At 35.4% G+C, this 20,009-nt stretch overlaps 1 protein-coding gene across 12 annotated transcripts in view; it reads left to right on the top strand.

Moving 5' to 3' along the window:
• Positions 1-20,009, top strand: part of HYCC2 (hyccin PI4KA lipid kinase complex subunit 2) — a 77,790-nt gene that overhangs the window by 15,610 nt on the left and 42,171 nt on the right. For 9 of the 12 annotated variants that reach the window (XM_035710706.2, XM_049106623.1, XM_035710703.2 and 6 more), the window contains 4 exons: positions 9,042-9,141; positions 12,783-12,863; positions 13,560-13,661; positions 19,469-19,648. In XM_035710706.2, the coding sequence (XP_035566599.1) occupies positions 12,813-12,863; positions 13,560-13,661; positions 19,469-19,648 (333 nt within the window). In that variant the 5' untranslated portion in view covers positions 9,042-9,141; positions 12,783-12,812. Of the gene's footprint in view, positions 1-9,041; positions 9,142-12,765; positions 12,864-13,559; positions 13,662-14,404; positions 14,461-19,468; positions 19,649-20,009 lie in introns of those variants that run through there. The other 3 variants (XM_049106621.1, XM_049106620.1, XM_035710710.2) reach the window with 2 other exon arrangements.

Raw genomic sequence — 20,009 nt, 5'->3', positions numbered from 1 at the left:
TCTAATTTGTTTAAAAAAAAAAAAAAAAAAAAAGGATCCCTGGGTGGCGCCGCCATTTGGCGCCTGCCTTTGGCCCAGGGCGCGGTCCTGGAGACCCGGGATCGAGTCCCACATCGGGCTCCCGGTGCAGGGAGCCTGCTTCTCCCTCTGCCTGTGTCTCTGTCTCTCTCTCTCTCTATCATGAATAAATAAACAAAATCCTTTAAAAAAAAAAAAAAAAAAAAGACAACCTCCCCGCCCCCAAAAAACCAAAAACCTTCAACCATACATTCAAATTATTTTTTTTTTAAGATTTTATTTATTTATTCATGAGAGGCACAGAAAGAAGAGAGAGGGAGGCAGAGACACAGGCAGAGGCAGAAGCAGGCTCCATGCAGGGAGCCCATGTGGGACTCGATCTCAGGTCTCCAGGATCATGCCCTGGGCCCAAGGCAGGTACTAAACCGCTGAGCCACCCAGGGATCCCCCCATACATTCAAATTAGCACATATTCAAAATCATTTTCAGTAGTTTGTTGTGTGTCAAGATGTGGATCTTACTGAGTTCATCCACGCAGGAGTTTGTTGAGATTCTTAGATGTGTAGGTTCACACATGTGAAGGTTCATTTTTAGATGTGTTGATCTTTTTCATCAAATTTGGGAAATTTTAGGCCATTAATTCTTCGACTACTATTTCTGTCCCTTTCTTTCTCCTCTGTTTGGGAAGCCCCATTGTGCTTTTGTGTAAGTGCGATGCTATCCCACGAATCTGTAGGCCTCTATTCATTTTACTCCATTCTTTTTTTGTGTGTGTGTTCCTCAGATTAGATAATCCCAATTGATTTATCTTCAAATTCACTGATTCTTTTATCTGCCAGCTCAAATCTAATGTGCCCCTCTAGAGATTCATTTGTTTCAGCTATTGTACTTTTCAACTTCAGATTTGTTTTTTTATTAAAAATGGTCTCTATGTTCTCTAATTGGAGAGAGATCATTCTTTTACTTTCATTTAGTTCCTTAGATATGGTTCTTTTATCTTTGAATGTATTTGAACGAGGTGACTTAAAATCTTTGCTGAGTAAGTCTAATATTTGGGATTTTTCAGGGATGGTTCTGTTTACTCTTTTTTTCCCATATGGCTTTTTCATTTTTCATGTAATTTTGTTGATATTTCAGAAATTCTTCCTGATTGCTAGAGGTCTCTGTCCTATATCTTACTTGTTGAAAGGAAATACATCTCTTCTGCAGGTGATGCTTTTTTACTCTTTCTTTGGCTCCTGTGTATTCAAAGGAGCCTCTAGCTTCTTTCTGTGGTCAGCCTCTCTCACAGTGTTCTCTCTCTCTTTCACATAACCCATCTCTGATCCATGGTTAGCATTTTTGCAGTCTTCATGGACACACTCTGGGAGTGCTCATTCCAGCATATCAGTAAGCCCTTTTCACTCTGACATCCTGGAGTCATTGGCGAGCCCATTTCTTGCCCTTTAGATTTCTTAAATGTGAGTTGCACCAGTCTAATGTATCCTTCCAGCTGCTGATGACATATATCAAGATCTCTGAGTAATAGCTCTGAAGTTCCTTCTTTTTTGAACATGGTTCAAGAGGTAGTACTGTCGCCTGTATTTACTCCTTGGGGAAGGATATGACACATGACATTTCAGTGACCCTTTCTAAAAAGTACTCTCCAGTACAGTTCTTTAGTAACTAACTTCTAAATACTTTTGTACTTTGGCTGAAGGATTAAGATGTGTGGAAATGGGTTGAAACTATCTCCCTTGCAAATACTGCATTGACTCTCTCACATCTCATTGTCTTTTGATTTTAGTAATGTATCTAGGTGGTGGTTTGTTTCAATGGGAGGGTATTCATCCTGCTTAAATTCTCTGAGCTTCTTGGATCTGTGGTTTGATGTCTTTCAAAAATTCCCAGCCATTTTCTTTAGTGTTTTTTATTCTATTTTCTCTCTTTCTGAGACTTCAAATAAAACTGTTTTAAACAATTTGATACTGCCCCACAGCTCTTGGATTATCTGTAAATATTTCTGTACTCCTTTATTTCTCTTTGTGTTTCAAGCTTAATAATTTCTTTTGACTTTTTTTTTAAGTTTATTGATTCCTTCCTAAACTGTTGAAATCTGATAGGCTTGGAAAAGGAATTATTTGGCTCATTGTTATTGTTGTTGTTTTTCCCCTCTAGCATTTCCATTTGATTTTTTTCTTGTAGTTTCCATTACTGTATTGTAATTACTTATCTACTCATGCTTGTTGTCCAACTTTTTAATAGACTATTTTTTTTAAGATTTTATTTATTTATTTATGAGAGACACAGGCAGAGAAAGAAGCAGGCCCATGCAGGAGGCCTGATGTGGGACTCAATCCCGGGTCTCCAGGATCAGGCCCTGGGCTGGAGGCAGCTACTAAACCTCTGAGCCACCTGGGCTGCCCTAGAGTCTTTAATATAATATAGTTATGCTGAAGTGTGCCTTTCTGGTAATTCTGAAATGTGGGTTATTTCTTAGTCTGGTCCTGTTGATTGCTTTATATCTTGGCTGAAGGTGGTTGTTTTGTGTCTTGAAATTTTTTCTTGAATGCCAGATATTTTGTGTAGAACGGTAGAGACGATTAAGTTGTATTTATGCCAAAAAATGAGCACATTTCTGTCTGGCCGTTAGTGTGTGGGGGGTGGAAGGGAGGGATGGTTTAGACAGCCTACTCGGGAGTTGAGCTGGGTTTGGGTGTGTTGCTACTATCATTACCTTCGCTGTACTTCACACTTCAAAGTTTTCTAATGGTAGGTTGGTTTGCTTTGTGTTAGGGTGAGGATTTAGTTCTCAGAGAGATTTCCTCAGTGTTCATGCTTTCCCTCAGCTTTCAACCATCCCTGTCTACCTGTAACACAGGAGTCTGGTCTTACATTTGACAGGGGCAGGGAGGTTTTTTATATTGCAAATTACATTTTTAAAATAGAGAAATATTCACATTATTTACTTCTTCTCGAGGAAGGTTTGATAAAATGTTTCTTTCAAGAAATTTGTCCATGTTGGGGCTCCTGGGTGGCTCAGATAATTAAGAGTCTGCCTTTGGCTCAGGTTATAATCTCCATGTTTTGGGATTGAGCCCCACCTAGAGCTCCCAGCTCAGCACAAAATCTGCTTCTCACTCTCCCTGTGCATCTTCCTCTACCTGTCTCTGTTTCTTTCTCTCTCTCAAATGAATTAAAAAAAAAAAAATTGTCCATGTCAACTAAATTGTTAAGTGTATTGGCATAAAGTGTTTTATAAGATTCCTTTATTTCTCTTAATATCTGTAGAAAATAAGAAATTAATAAAAATCACGTGTTTATCTTTGTAATTACTGTTTATGATTCTCTTCAATCCTTTGTATAAATCCATATTTCTATTTGGTTTCCTTCTCTCCAAAGGGCTTTCTTTAAAGGGCCTTTTTTTTTTCTTTCAAAGGGCATTTTTTATAGCACTTTTATGTGTCTAAAGGTCTGTCTTTTGCCTTTGTTTTTGAGAAATATTTTTGCTTTATAGAATTCTTGGTTGATAGGTATTTTTTTCTTTTAGTACTTTATTTTAAGATTTTATCTATTTATTCATGAGAGACAGAGAGGCAGAGACACAGGCAGACAGAGAAGCAGGCTCCATGCAGGGAGTCCCATGTGGGACTGGATCCCCAGGACTCCAGAATCACACCCTGGGCTGAAGGCAGTTGCTCAACTGCTGTACCACCCAGGCGTCCCAGTTTTGAGCAGTTTAATTTTAACATGCTTTGTTGCAGTTTTCTTCATATGTCTTGTGCTTGGGTTTCATTGAACTTCTTGGAACTGTAGGGTAATAGTTTTCATCTAATTTAGGAATTTTTTTCACCATGTTCTTCAAAACATTTTTTTTAGTCCTCTCTTCTATCTTTTCTCCTTTGAGGAATCCAGTTACACATATTGTAGGCTGCTTGAAAATGTCCCATAACTTACTGGTGCTTTGTTTTAATTCTCTTTTCCCTGTGTTTCATTTTGACTGGTTTCTGTTGCTGTGTCTTCAAGTTCACTAATATTTTTTTTTTTTTTGCAGTGTCTAATGTGCCATTTTCCCCATTCAGTGTAATTTTTATCTCATGTTACAACTTTTCTTTCTAAAATTTTGGTTTAAGCCTTTTTAAAAACATCTTCTATAATCCTGCTTAATGGTTTGAATATTATTTATAATTACTGTTTTAGAGTCTTTGCTTGTTGTAACATCACATAATTTGGGCTCAGTTTTGATTGATTTTTCTCTTCATTTTAGATCTTGTTTCCTTTTTCTTTGTGTTTTATTGGATGATTGATACTATGAGTTTTACTTTGGGGTGTTCTGGATATTTTTGTATTGCTATAAGTATTTTTGAGCACTCTGGGATGTCAAATTATTGGAAAACAGTTTGATTCTTCCATTTTGATTATAAAATTTATTAAGTACTGGAACTGTGTTCAGTAAAGAGCTACTTGTTCCCCATTATTTAGAAAGGAACCTCTTAAGATGTATTTTACCTCATTTTTAATCTGGTTTGTGAGAATAGTGCCATTTCCAGCCCTGCATGAATTTTAGGCACTGCTGCTTCTAATTCTTTAGGCATTTCTTTCCTGGCTTCTTCCCTTTCCCTGGCTGTCACACACATATGCTGAGCACTTTTCTGACTACAAGAGGAGAACCTTCTACAGATCTCCAGAGTTCTTTGTGCTGCTCTTTCCTTTCTTACTCTGTCCTGCAAACTCACTAATATCTTGGTCTGTCTGGATTCTTATCCTCTGCCTCTTTAACTCACGGTTCTACCTGCTTTTCCCTTCCTTGCTGCAGCCTGGAAACTCTCTCAAGGAAGGAAATTGGGCAATTTCATTGTTCTTCATTATCTGTGCCCAGTGTCTTGAAAACCTATGTTTTCTAATCCTTTCATCCCGTTTTTGATTACTTCAGGCAAGAGAGTAAATTTAGTTTCTATTACTCTTTCTTTTTTTCCTTCGGGAACTTTGACAATGCATATTTTGGTCCACTTGTTAGCAGATGGGTCTCTTAAGCTCTGTTCACTTTTTTCAGTCTTTTTGTGTTTTTCATCCGTGATAATTTTTATTTTATTTTACTTTATTTTATTTTTAATGAGGCTCCATGCCCCACACAGCGCTTGAACTCATGACCCTGGGATCAAGACCAGAGCTAAGAGCAAGAGTCCGACCAGCAGAGCCACCTGGGCTTCCCATATTTAAAAAAAAAAAAAAAATATATATATATATATATATTTATTTATATTTATATTTATATTTATATTTATATTTATATTTATATTTAAATTTTATTTAACATACAGTGCAATATTGGTTTCAGGAGTAGAATTCAGTGATTTTTCACTTATATACAACACCCAGTGCTTGTTACAAGTGCCCTCTTTAATACCCATCAACCATCTAGCTGATCCTCCACCCACCTCCTTCCAAACCATCAGTTTGTTCTCTGTCGTTAAGAATCTCTTATGGTTTGTTTCCCTCTCTCTTCTCCCTTTTTTCTTTTCCCCTTCCCATATGTTCATCTGTTTTCTTACTTAAATTCCACTTCTGAGTGAGATCATATGGTATTTGTCTTTCTCTGGCTTATTTCACTTAGCATAATACACTCTGGCTCCATCATACATGATAATTTTCATTGTTCTGAAAGTTTGCTTCATTTCTTCCTCTCACTCAAGTCTGCTTTTGAGTCCCAGTAGTTAATTTTTCATTTCCGTTATTGTATTTTTCAGCTTCAGAATTTATTTTCAGTTTTGTTTTAGTTTTTCTCTTTATATTTCCATTTTGTTCATACCTCATTTTCTTGACTTTCTCCACATACTCCTTTATTTCCTTAAATATCTTTAAGACAGTTGTTTTAAAGTTTATGTCTAATATATCTGGCACCAGATCTTTTTCAGGGATGGTTTCTGTTGATTTCTTTTTCCTTTGAATGGATTGCATTTTCCTTTTTCTTCATATACTTTTTGATTTTTGCTGTTGAATGCTGGACATTTGAATATAACAATATGGAACTCTGGAAATCAGATTTTTGCCCTTCCCTAGGTTTGCTGTTATTTGTTTTTGTTTTCACTTTGACTCTTGTTATAAGCTGTCTCTGTATCAAGGGTCGGCCTAGGATGTAAACTGCATCTTTTTCTGTGCATATGGTGGGCATGCATGGTCACTTTCTATTTTTCCCTGCATATACAGTTGTTTTTGTTCTTTTGTTCTAGTCTTCAGTGTCTGGCTTCCAAAAGGAGAAAAAGAAAAATGGAGGGGGAAGATGGGCACAGTCCTGTCAAATCCCCTGGAAATCACTTCAGTGGGAGGGGTGAGGCTTGCAACAGTGAGGGGAGATGGAACAGCAGTGGTTGGCATCTCTTTTTCTGTACCTCCATGATCAGAAGCAGCAGTTAGCGATCAGAGCACACATCTCTGATATTGGACAGAGTCCTATTTGCCCTCTCTGGCTCCTGCAACCTGGTATAGGAACATGTGCTCTGCTGCTTGCCCTGTGGTTTGGTGTAGGGAATGGGCAGCTGTTGCTGTGCTGAGCCGATCAAAATTAGTCACAATTAAAATTAAAATCCAGAAGTCTTTCCATGGAAGTTGCAAGCATTCAATAGACTTCAGAATTCCAAAAACAGATTCTGCAAGTATAAGTGTTGTCTAGATGTTGATAGATTCCTGGTGCTCTCTGTTCTGCTATCTTCCCCCAAATCTCCACCTACATTTTTAAAGGATGTTTTGCTGGATATTTAGAGAATAGTTACTATATTCTAGATTGGCAGTTACATTCTTTTGTCCTTTTAACTGTCATTCTGTTATGTCCTGGCTTCTTTTGTTTCTGTTGAGAAATTTGCTGTCAGTCATACTGTTTCTTTGAAGGTCCCCTGATTTTTTTCTATGAATTTTCTCTTCCTTTACTCCTTCCTTTGATAACTTGATTATAATATCTCAGGTATGGTTTTCTTTGAGTATATTCTGCTTGGAGTTGGCAGATTATCTTGAATCTCTGAATTGATTTCTTTCATCAGTTTTGTTAAAACTCTGTTATTCTCTCATTGAATATTGCTTATATCTCTTTCTCTTGTCTGGGACCTTGGTTACATGTATATTAGACATTTTGAGCATGTCTTCCATTTCTCTTAAACTTCTCCAACTCTTTCCGCTTTTTCCCTACCTTCTACTCTTCCTTCTGTCTTCTTTCCTACTTTCTATCTCTAGCTATAATTTGGTATTTCTTATTGACTTAGTCTTCTAATCCTATAGTCTGCTGTGTCCAATTTGCCATAACCAAAATACTGAAATCTTAATTTCATATATTGTATTTTTCAGTTCTAGAATGTACATTTAATTATTTTTATAGATCCTAATTCATTGGTGAAATTTTCCATTTTACCAATTTTGTCCATTTTTTCCTATGGTTTCTTTAGTATGTTACTCAGAATTATTTAAAATTATTGTCCTTGTGTGTGAACTCTCTTACTGGATCATTTGTGGATCTGACTCTTTCTAGTTTTCTCTTCATTATTGGTCATATATTTGTCACTCAGCATATTTAGGAATTTTTTATTGTGTGCCAGACCTTATGTATGAAAAAAACCATAGTCTCCGGACAGTGGTACCTTCCTGACAAGGTTCCCATATTCTTTCTGTTGCTCAGATGACTTCTTTCTTCCAGTTTATCAGGAGTTCATGTGTTAAAGTTTAATAGAACTGTTCGTATCCTTTGCCCTGTTGGGATTTTTTTCTTTTCTTTCTTTCTTAAATTGAGAACCTAGTGAGTATCTGTTTTGTTAACCATGAAAGATTGTTGGAGACTCATCTCTACAGAGATTCCCAGTAGAGCTATCGAGTCTGCTTACTTACAGTGCTTCGAAATCTGACAAGGTACAAAGAGAGAATTTCTTTGGGGCACCTGGCTGGCTCAGTTGGTAGAGCATGCGACTCTTGATCTTCAGAGTTGTGAGCTTGAGCCCCATGTTGGGTGTAGAGATTACTTAAAAATAAAATTAAAAAGAGAGTGAGTTCATTGATGTCAGATGTCCCTTTCCAAAGTATGAGCAGCTCCTTATGTATCTTTCAAGAGGTATTCTATTAGTCCTCTTCAAGTTTTTTCACCCACTGCAGAACTTATGAAATGAAAGTCTCATGTGATAGTAGCTTAGAGCAAAAAAGTCAGTTGCTGTGGTTGTATTAGGAGGCCCTAAGACATCTTCAGTTTGAAGAACATCAGAGACCTTGCAATAATGATATAACTTAACTCCAAGAGAATTTTGTTGTATTATTTGTATTTTAAAATCACATTTTGTTAATGAAAATATTTTAAGATGTTAATTTTGGGGGGTTTTAGATTTTAAAGTTGTGATACAGTTTTGAATCAAAGTGGTAGAGCATAATGTGGTCAACAACTACTTGAATATAGTTTTCAGTTTATGAGGACAGTATACTTTTAACAAATTGAAAAGAATTCTCTCTGATCAAAAAAGCTTTTAATACGTTTTGTACCAAAAATTCAAGGAATAGCATTTTCTGTGTTCTTTTTAAAAGTGATAAAATTTTCAGTTCTGTGGACCTAATCCAAAAGGATTTTATAGCCATTGATACTTCTTATTTAAGCTTGATGTTATACTGCATATTGAAATTTTAATGATTGTTTGCATGTGTGTGTATGAGAATGACATCACTGTAACATGTTCGAAAAGTTGGATTCATAGAATTTTTGACTGATAAGGACTTAATTTTATAGATTATTCAGGTGAAGCTCCAGAATATTTAAGTTACCTACTCAAGGTCTTACAGATAATTAGTGGGAAATTTGAAACCAGAACTGAGGCTTCCTTTCTCCAAATCTAATGTTTTTAAAATCGGGTTTGATAATGGTAGACAAATATATGCTGGTTATTATAGAAATTTTTTTAATACCTAATTATTTTTTAAAAATAGATAAGTTGTGGTATAAATGTTTTATTGAAGTTCTTTTTATTACATTCTTAAGATTATTATATCAGCATTTCACAGTTTTTAATTTTTATTTTTTATAGAGCTGGAAAATATTTAAGTCTCAACAAATGAATTCCACACTTGAACTTTGCCGCATTCCTGTGCCACCTCCTCCTTTAGAAAACTGATCTTAGAACAGAGGTAAGATGATGGAATTTAACTTTTTAAATTTAAGAATGAATTTTCCATACAATTAGACATGTTAGAATTTTTGGTTATCTTTGGTGGGTAGCTTCTATTTATTTAGCAGTTTTACCTAAGAGACTTAAAATAATCACATCTTAATGATTGCATTTGAGTTTTACTTTTGTTTTTTTTTTGTTGTCGTTATTTTAAAGGTTTTATTTATTTACTCATAAAACACACAGAGAGAGAGGCAGAGACATAGGCAGAGGGAGAAGCAGGCTCCCTGTGGGGATCCCAGCACGGGACTTGATCTCAGGACCCTGGTATTATGACCTGAGCCAAAGGCAGATGCTCAACCACTGAGCCACCCAGGTGCCCATGAGTTTTACTCTTGAAAGTATTTTCTTCTTAATAGTTGTGCCTTTAACCTTGTTGCCTAGTCTTTACAGTTACTGAATAATTGAATGTACTCAGCATAATCATATTATGTAGCTAGACTGAGATTAGTGCTGTCCAATAGAATTTCTGTGATGATGTCCATGATCTGTATCTGTGTTCTCCAGTATGGGAGACAATAGTCGCATGTAGCTACTAAGCCCTTGAAATGTAGCTAGTGCAAGTAAGGAATTAAATCTTTAAATTTTATTTTATTTTAATTAAATTTAAATACCCATATGTAGCTAGTGATACCATACTGAATGGTGCAGCCTTAGGTTTTTTTCCTTAGAGAAATTAGTATTTACAATAACCACACATCTTGAATGCTTAAATTTCTGAATTATATCTTGAAATATTTTCATAGTTGTTGGCCTTGTTTGAAAATTTGCAGTAGCAAAACCAGTTTTTACTCTTTCATATGTTTTCCTGATAAATGTATAGCTTTGTTTATCCAATAATTTTGGTCTACTGGAAACCCTTGAGAGCAGTTTTCATTGTTTTTCTCATTGATGTGTTAATTTATTTAATTAAAAAAAACCCTTGAGAAAAATTAAATGAGATGAAAATAGGCAAACCATAAGAGACACTGAACTCTAGGAAACATACTGAGGGTTGCTAGAGGAGAAATGAGTAGGAGGATGGGGTAACTGGGTGATGAGTGGTAAGAAGGGCACTGGGTGTTATGCGCAACTGATGAATCACTAAATTCTACCCCAGTAACTAATAATACAGTATATGTTAACTAAATTGAATTTAAATAAAGAATTTAAAAAAACCTCTGGCATAGGTTCTTACATTATTCCCCTTTTATAAATGAGGAATTGAATTAGGCCATAAATCAGTAAAAGTTAATAATAATATAATAACTAATAAATTAACTTTCCCACATATATAGCTTGTAGGTCATGGAATTAGAATTCAAACTCAGGCAGCCTAGAGCCCATACTCTTAATATTAGGCTCTACTGCCTCTTATAATCTTATTCTCTATAAATTGGTAATTTCCAAAAAAAAAAAAAAAATACATGTTAATGTCAGCTAAGACACAATTTCTATCTATGTAGGCATTGGAAAGCTTATTGTACTCAGATGGATACGGTGAGTTTATTTACTGGCAAGTAGTTATTGACTTCAAGATCATGTTCCAGCAGTTTATTATTTTGTTCATTATTTTGTATTCAGGGCTTGCTAATAAAAGTTGCTATTACCATGGTCACCAAAAAGATAATTATTTTTGTGATTTTTTTTTTTTTTACTTTGTTAAATACTGAGAGGCAGTGTGGCCTGAGTTGAACTATATGTTGGGATAGCAGCTTGATTTTTGCTTTTAAGATTTTAATTTTTTTAATTTTTTAAATTAAAATTTTTAATTTTAATCTTTAATTTTTAATCTTTTAAGATTTTTAATTTTTTTAAAAAGTAATCTAGGCCTAGCATGGGGCTCAAACTTGTGACCCTGAGATCAAGAGTCACATGTTCTACTGACCAAACCAGGTACCACTTGATTTTTGCCTTTTTTTTTTTTTTTTAATATTTTATTCATTTACTCATGAGAGACACACACAGAGAGAGGGGGCAGAGACACAGGCAGAGGGAGAAGCAGACTCCATGCAGGGAGCCTGATGTGGGACTAGATCCCGGGACTCCAGGATCACACCCTGAGCCAAAGGCAGACGCTCACCACTGAGCTACCCAGGCATCCCTGATTTTTGCTTTTTAATATAGTTTTTATATCCCAGGTAATGGGATGGGCATAATATATAGTAGGAAAAAATCTTAGGAATTATATATTGTATAGTTAAATAAAAAGAAAACTTATAGTACATTTATCACTATGCTCACAGCTGTCTCTAGATACTAAGATACTGAGAATAGCAGAAATCTATATTTATAAAATTTTTTGTAATCTGTAGTAATCTGTTTTCAAATAAAGGTGCTAAAATATATTTTTAGAATTTTAGATGTAGTAAGTAATTTATCCTTGTAGAAAACTGAAACCCAGAGAGTTTAAGTGAATTGCCCAAGGTCACCTAAGCAGTGTGGTTTATCGATTCAACAAATACACATAAATACCTGTCATAAATCCAGATACCATTGTATGCTTGGTAGCTTTGAGTGCATAGTGAACACTCAAATGTGAGCAAACCAGAAGTGGACTGTTTTCATGTAACTCACGTCTGGTGGGGAAGATAGACAATAAGTAATAAGGTCTAAGAATTTGCAAGGTACAAAATGCAAAGCACTAGGAAGGAAATGAACCATGTTTGTGGGAATGTAAAATACTAAAGCGAGAAAGGGATGCTATTTAAAGTGGTCAAGACAGGCCTGCTGAGAATAAGAGGACTGAAAAAAGCCAGCTCTTTAAATATCACACAATCTAAATATCTATACAGAATCCCTGGGGTGAAGGGGTGCATGAAGCTATGGGAAAACAGAAAGGAGATTATGGCCAGGACATAGAAAGCTGTGAGGGGAGTAGTATGAGCTATAAGAAAGGAGCCAAGGTACATTTTTCAACTGTTGTTTTTAGAATAGTCATTAAATTAAAATCTGAGTTCTGCTATTTAAACTATGTTACCTTGTTTGGGTCATTTGACCTCTTTACACTTTAATTTTCTTATCTGTTATTGGAGAATAATAGAGGCTATATTATAGTATATAGTATCAGGAAAATTAAGTATATAATTCTTGTAGCAAACATTTTATAGTAGTTTCTTTGTTATAAGATCTAAGTATGGGACACCTGAGTGATTCAGTTGGATAAGCGTCTGCCTTCAGCTCCGGTCATAATCCTAGTCAGGCTCCCCGCCCCACAGGGAGTCTGCTTTCCCTCTGCTCCTCCCCTCCACTCATTCTCTCTCTCTCTCTCAAATAAATAAATAAAATCTTAAAAGAAAAAAAATAGGGCACCTGAGTGGTTCATTCAGTTGGGCATCTGCCTTTGGCTTGGGTCATGATCCCCACTGAGCACTGCATCAGTCTCCATGCCCAGTGGGGAGAGCCTGCTTCTCCCTCTCCCTCTTCCCCTGGCTAGTGCTCTCTCACACATTCCCATCAAATAAATAAAAATAAAATCTTTAAATATATATATATATATGTGTGTGTGTGTGTGTGTATGTATGTATGTAAGTCTTCTTATCTTACAAGATGCCCATCATTTACCTTTGGTAGTTTAAATGCATAATACTATCCTCATGTTCAGTGTTTTTTTTCTTGCAGAGATAAAAAAGAAATAGAGTGTAGAAGAAGATGCTGGGATCTGAACGTGGTGTTGTGGAAGAATGGTTATCAGAATTCAAGGTAAATTGGGTTGGGATAAGAATGTGTCCTAGGGCTCTATATGTCAGTAATTGAAACAGGAATATATGTTCTATGGAGAAACTGAAATAAGTGAAAATGACAAAATATGAAATAATGTATTTTTATATTTGTGACTCTTTAAAAAGGCATTAGGTAATAATGACTAGAAAGTAATATGTAAAAATGAAAATATTTGTTAAGATTGATGAGGGGGTATGTGAGTTTTTAAATACATTCCATAAAAGAGGAGAAGCTTCCAAGCTTTAATAAGGCACAGACATAGGATTTGTGCCTTATATTTTTATTTCCTGTAATTAAAAATCACCCATTGATTTGATTTAAAACTACATAATTTCTGAGTACCATAGAAATAAATGTTCTATGAACATTAAATGCAAGAATTAAACTATATCCTATACTTATTTTTTTAGAGTAGATTAGTTTAAGGTGACCCATTTCAGCAAATCTTGGTATAATGTATGATTTCTAATCATTTTTCATGGCTGAGTAGTTTGAAGAACTGTATACTATAACATTCTGGCTTTTGTTTTATTAACTCTCATGGTTATTTCTTGTATTATTTTTATTTTTCTTAGTTGACTCTATCACAAATCTTTTCAAGAAGGACTCAGGTAAAATAAATTTCCTGACTTCCAAATATTAAGTTTGCTTTGATTTCCTTTGATGTTTTTTTAGGCATTACCTGACACTCAGATCACCAATTATGCAGCAACTTTACACCGGAAAAAAACCCTGGTACCAGCTCTCTATAAAGTCATTCAGGATTCGAATAATGAGGTAGGAAGGTTCATAAGAAAAATAATTTCAACGTAGTGAGATGAAATAATGTGTACTAAAACACGTATGTAAGTTTTGTAGTTTTCCCTCCTCTTTTTTTTTTTTTTTTTTAATTCTTCTCATGGGACTGGAAAACTTTCTTTCTGCCATGTTTCATTCCGGTAGTTGCTTTGGCTTTCCCTTTGCCCTCCCTCTTACTATTTTAAATATTTTGATCAGATTTGTTTCTGTTGAGGACTATATGTTTTGATTCTTGATTTGAGAGACCATCATCTCAATAGATTACTTACTTAATTTGAGACTTTTCTTTGTTTCCTGTTTGGAATGTTTCCTTTTTTGGAATCCAGATTTTAGCCAAACACTGATTCAGATTTTTTTAAGTATTGTTTACAGTTATCCTATTGACAATATAGAACTATGTATATTACTGTAATCTGTGAACTCAAATGGGTGACTTGAAATGATGCTGCTAGTAAATTTAGCTTGAAATGATTGGAGGAGAAAGCGCTATTTAGCATGAATAGTCAAGATCAGTAAACTTAAAAGTTTCCTGTTACTCAACTTTGTGATAGAAGGGGGGAAACTGCAGCTGTTGAATCTATATGTTAACTTATGCAAAATACACACATTATCTTTCCATTAACACAATAGTATGACATACAGTTTTATCACCACTGGATTCATGTATGCTTTAAAATGAAAATGGAAGGAACACACAGGAAAGTAGCTTCTTATCTTCCCAGATACAGCCTCCAAGAGTGCCTCTGCTGTGTACTGGAGTGAGTTTGAAGAAGTTCAGGTAATCATCTCCTAACCAGCAGCTTAATTTAAAGTGTATCTTAATTTTTGTCCTATCACTAAAAGCTTGCTTATTGACCTCTTTCTTTCCTGTCTCCTAAACTTAGATTGGCTCTCAGTTAGGCTTGCATCTGTTGCTATTTGTAGCAGCAATTGCAGGATTCATTTGCTTCTTTTTCTCTTGCTGTGTATTTATGAATGTTTTATAACTTTAGGTGTTGTTTTATGTATATATATATCTATCTATTCAAATCTTTTTTGGTTAGGAGTTTTCAAAATTCTGTTTGAATAATGAATGTGTGTATTCCTACCCCTTGTTTTGCATTGTTTTAACATTTAAGCTTTGCTTATTAAAATTTGTTTTATGCTTTCTCTTTAGATTGTAAGCTCTTCATGGGCAGTAGTCATATATTCTATATTTGTTACTTCCCTAGAATATATTTTGTCATGTACATAATGCACACTTAGTAAATATTGATAAGAATAGTGAAACACAAAATGACATTCTAAAATGCTGTCATTTTCATTAGAAGTCACAAGTATATAAAAAAGAATGCTTTCTTTTTTCTTTTATACTTTAGAAGCTATGACATTAAAAAAGTTATTCACATTACTTTATACTATAATACTTCTTAATACTCATGTATGAGACCTTATCATGGCTAGAAATGGGAAAATTACAGCGTGGGAGCTTCAGGCTCAGTAGAAGTCACTGTAATCATCCAGGTTCCCGAGCATATCTGTCTTTCCATATTTTCTTTTGTCAGATCATAAGGTTTTAACCATGTGGTCATATTTCAAAAATGCAGAATGTTTAGCACTATAACATCTCAAACCAATTCTGGACTTTAGTCCTAGAAGGAAACACCTTTTAGTCCTGATTTTATTATATTCTGAAACACAATCAACTGTTTTTATTTAGTTAACAGGAAATTATTTCAGAAAATTGTCACATGTCATATATAATATTAATTGAAACTTATGACAGTCTTACGAATGGTTTTGCTTTAAAGACTTTAAAAGTTCTTAAGAAAGTGTGTTTCCTAGTTTGGTATTAGATATTATGGCCAACCTGTACTGCAGCTGAAGTTTTACTCTCTAGACCAACGTATAGTGTAATTCTCATTTTCCTTGTTCCACATCCTTTGAACACTCTAGTAGTTCTTCCATTTCAAGGAGCCTTCCATCCAATCTATGAATCCTATCACTTTTTCATGATTTGATTCCCTTTTCTTCTTCCCTCACATATCTTGCTTCTCTTTTCACCCAGCTAAATTTTCATGGTATATCATAGTCTCTTTCCTTGCCTACATTCTTAGGTCCTTTGCTTCTCATTCCATTAGTTCTTATTCTTGAGGAAAATCTCAACACTGGATAAAACCCAGGTATTTGTCTTCTTTAGGCTTGTACCGCAGCAGCTGAAGATACTTGTAGAAATCAGCTGCAATAACAATTTTGTTGACTTTCTCCACTTTATATTTTATGTATTTATTTTTTGAGTAAAATAGAGGGAATCACTAACAGACTCCAGCTCAATAGGGAGCCTACATTGGGCAGATGCAGGGCTCATCTCACAACTCTGAGATCATGGCCAGCATGAGCCAAAATCAAGAGTTGGAGGCTTAACCAGCTGAGCCACCCAAGCACCCCTCCTTCTGCATTTAAAGTGAAGAAAGTCAGGGTGCCTGGGTGCTGGTTAAGCGTCTGACTCTTGATTTTAGCTCAGGTTGTGATCTCAGAGTCCTACAATTGAGCCCCAGATTGGGCTCCATGCTCGATGGGGAGTCTGCTTGAGGATTCTCTCTTTCTCTCTGCCCCTTCCCCAGCTCTCTCTCTCTCTCTCTCTCTCTAAAATAAATACATTAAAAAAAATGCAGGACTAAAAATCTCAAATATTCATATAATACCACCTTGCAGTCTTATTTTACTTTCTTGGTACACTGTCCCCACTGTGAATTTTATACCTTCTCTTTGTTCATCAGTCTTACCCACCTTTCTCTCATCTTCAGCTTGCTTTCTTTGTCATTAAAAAAGAAGATAATTGGGAGCTCTCTTATTTTCTCATTCATATCTACCACTCTACCAGCTTCTCCACCTATACTTTCCTGCCTTTTCTACTACGATGGATGAAGTGCCCCAGGTTATAGCAAAGGCAGTCTTCCACATAGGGCTAGATCACATCTTCTCAAAGATTGTTCCTGCAATTATATCTTCTCTTTCCTTCAACATTGATTTCTGATCAGAAGTTATTGGATTGCCAGCTATTCATCCCTCCCCTTTTTAAATAAAGCGGAGTAAAAATTTTGGCAACTCTGTATTTCCTTGCTGTGTTTAATTAATATATAGTCTCTTAAGTGCCATTGTGGTTCTTGCTACTGAGAAAGGGAAGTTAAAGTCTTTATAACAGAAACATTTTTTTTTTTAAAGATTTTGTTTATTTATTCATGGGAGATACAGAGAGAGAGGCAGAGACACAGGCAGAAGGAGAAGCAGGTTCCATGCAGGGAGCCTGAAGAAACAAATTGTAATTGGGGCACCTGGCTGACTCAGTTGGTAGAGTGTGTGACTCTTTTTTTTTTTTTTTAAGATTTTATTTATTTATTCATAGACACACAGAGAGAGGCAGAGGGAGAGGGAGAAGCAGGCTCCATGCAGGGAGCCCGATGTGGGACTCGATCCCAGGTCTCCAGGATCACACCCCAGGCTGCAGGTGGCACCAAACCGCTGCACCACCGGGGCTGCCCGAGTGTGTGACTCTTAATCTCAAGGTCATGCGTTTGAGCCCCTTGTGTGGTGTAGAGCTTACTTAAAAATTAAAAAAAAATTATAATAAAATTTAGAGACAGCAATTTTGGAGTCCTTACTAAAGAGAAAAATAGATTTGAAACACAGGTATATATTTTTAACTAATACATTCATGACAGCAGCAATCTTTTTTTTAAAGTTTTGGTGGAATTCACCAGTGGAACCATTGGGTTCTAGGTTTTGTTTTTGTTTTTAAGATTTTATTTATTTATTCATGAGTGACACAGGGAGGGGCAGAGGGAGAGGCAGGCTCCCTGCAGGGAGCCTGATGTGGTACTCAATCTCAGGACCCTGGGATCATGACCTGAGGCCAAAAGCTCTACCACCGAGCCACCTAGGTGTCACGAGAGCAGCAATCTTTAATTCCCCAAAAGATCTGGCTGTTTTGTCAGTACTTTAAAAAAGATGCCACCAAAAAAAAAAAAAAAAAGATGCCACCAGTTGGCTATTTTCAGAAGTTTACTTCATTATTGACACTATGTGGAATATAGTATTTGTAATTAGATAATCCTCACCTCCCATTTTCCACCTTCATTCTAGTATAAAAAATGTGGTATAGTGGGGGCATCAACTTAATGTTTAGAAGACCTGAATTTTAAGTGTCTTCTTCTATCACTAACATCTGTGACTTTCTCGGCAAATTGTCTGACTAGTCTAGATTTCTGTGTAAGAGAAGAATTGGAATTTTCAAAGGATTTTAAATATTATTGGGGCACCTGGTTGGCTTAGTCAGGAGGAACATGCAACTCTTAACATTGGGGCTGTAATTTCAAGCTCCATATTGGGTGTAGAGATTACGTAAAATTAGAAAAATCCTAAAAAAAAAAAAAAAAAAGAAAAACCCATGGTAGTGATTTCACATAAAGGGCTTAGTAGTTACTAGACAATAGGGTGTGTGTATGTGTAACTTTTTTTTTTTTTAGCTTTCCTTAAGAGCTAAGCTTAACTAGTATTAACTGTATGATTATTTTTAGCTTTCCTTAAGAGCTAAGCTTAACTATTATTAACTGTATGATTGGGTTTATTGACTTTAAATTTCCAGTTGTGAAAATAGTAACTTATTGTAGAGCGATTATTACAGACATATATAACTATATTCAAGCAGATTTCCAAATGTATGTGAATTACTTAATCATTCAGAATAAAGATAGGCGTATAAATACTGAGTGATTGTTTTAAAATCTAGTATTAAATTTTAAACATTATATTATAGTTTTCTATCAGTTTTTTATTTGCATTTTAATTATGTCCCGTTTTGTTTTATTTCAACAAAACCATTATAGATTGGCAGTACGTGATTAGGATAAAGGGAGAGGTTTATTTTAAACTAAACTAAACTCATTTAGTTCTCAAGGTTAATGAAGATCCTTGTAAGTCATATTCTGTGATATCATATGAAAAATTAAACACTGAAAAAGCTATTTCTGTATACTTGCCTCCTTTACAAAATCTTTCAAGTAAATATAATTAGTAGAATTTAAATCAGTCTTCAAACATAAAGTAATTTGTTTTACTTGTGTGTATTTTAATATTAGCTAGCTTTTTTTTTTTTTTTAAAGATTGTCTTTATTTATTCATGAGAGACACACAGAGAGAGAGGCAGAGACACAGGCAGAGGGAGAAGGAGGCTCCATGCAGGGACATGAGACTTGATCCTGGGTCTCCAGGATCACACCCTGGGCTGAAGGCGCGGCACTAAACCACTGAGCCACCAGGGATGCCCTTAGCTAGCATTTTGGATGTCCAAATATTATACATTGCAAAATCCTTTTCTCAACTGAGTGGTATATAATTTTATTTAAACCATAGTCTAAATTGAGATTTAAAGGTTATTTCCAACAAGAACATTTGAAGTTGTTTTCTTCCAATAGAAACTTTTTTAAATGGAGGATAGTAAGGGCTAGTAATACTAGAAAACTTACTAAATATAAATGTAGTACATTGATTAAAAGACGAATTGTCTAATGTAATGGGTAGAGTGTATTGAAAAATATCTTGATATCATATGGCACAAAATTCTTAGTAGATCAGTTTAATATGTAGTCTTTGTACATAAATAGAGATTAGGTTTGCATCACACTGATTCAAAAATGCAGAAACTAATATGAGAATATATTTTTAAAATATTACCCGAGTATATGTGCCTTTTAAAAAGTTACAGCCAAAAGAATGGAAATAGCTAATGCACTTTATTTTCCTTTTAGCTTCTGGAACCTGTCTGCCACCAGCTGTTTGAGCTCTATCGTAGCTCTGAAGTTCGACTTAAGAGGTTCACACTGCAGTTCTTGCCAGAATTGATGTGGGTTTATTTACGGCTTACTGTTAGCCGAGACAGACAGAGTAATGGTTGCATCGAAGCACTTCTGTTAGGAATTTACAATTTGGTAAGTTGAAAATGATAGTTTGGGAAATTTTAACTATCTTTTTTTTTTTTTTTTTTAATTTTTATTTATTTATGATAAAGAGAGAGAGAGGCAGAGACACAGGCAGAGGGAGAAGCAGGCTCCATGCACCGGGAGCCCGACGTGGGATTTGATCCCGGGTCTCCAGGATCGCGCCCTGGGCCAAAGGCAGGCGCCAAACCGCTGCGCCACCCAGGGATCCCTAACTATCTTTTATTTAAAATCTTCTGAGGTAATACTTAATGCTTAGGGGTGCCTGGGCAGCTCGATCCATTGAGCATCCAGCTCTTGATTTTGGCTCAGGTCATGATCTCAGGGTCATGACATTGAGTGCCAAGTTGGA

This window comes from Canis lupus, chromosome 37, assembly GCF_003254725.2.
Source record: "Canis lupus dingo isolate Sandy chromosome 37, ASM325472v2, whole genome shotgun sequence".
NCBI lineage: Eukaryota > Metazoa > Chordata > Mammalia > Carnivora > Canidae > Canis > Canis lupus.
This window is presented reverse-complemented; position numbering and strand designations above follow the sequence as displayed.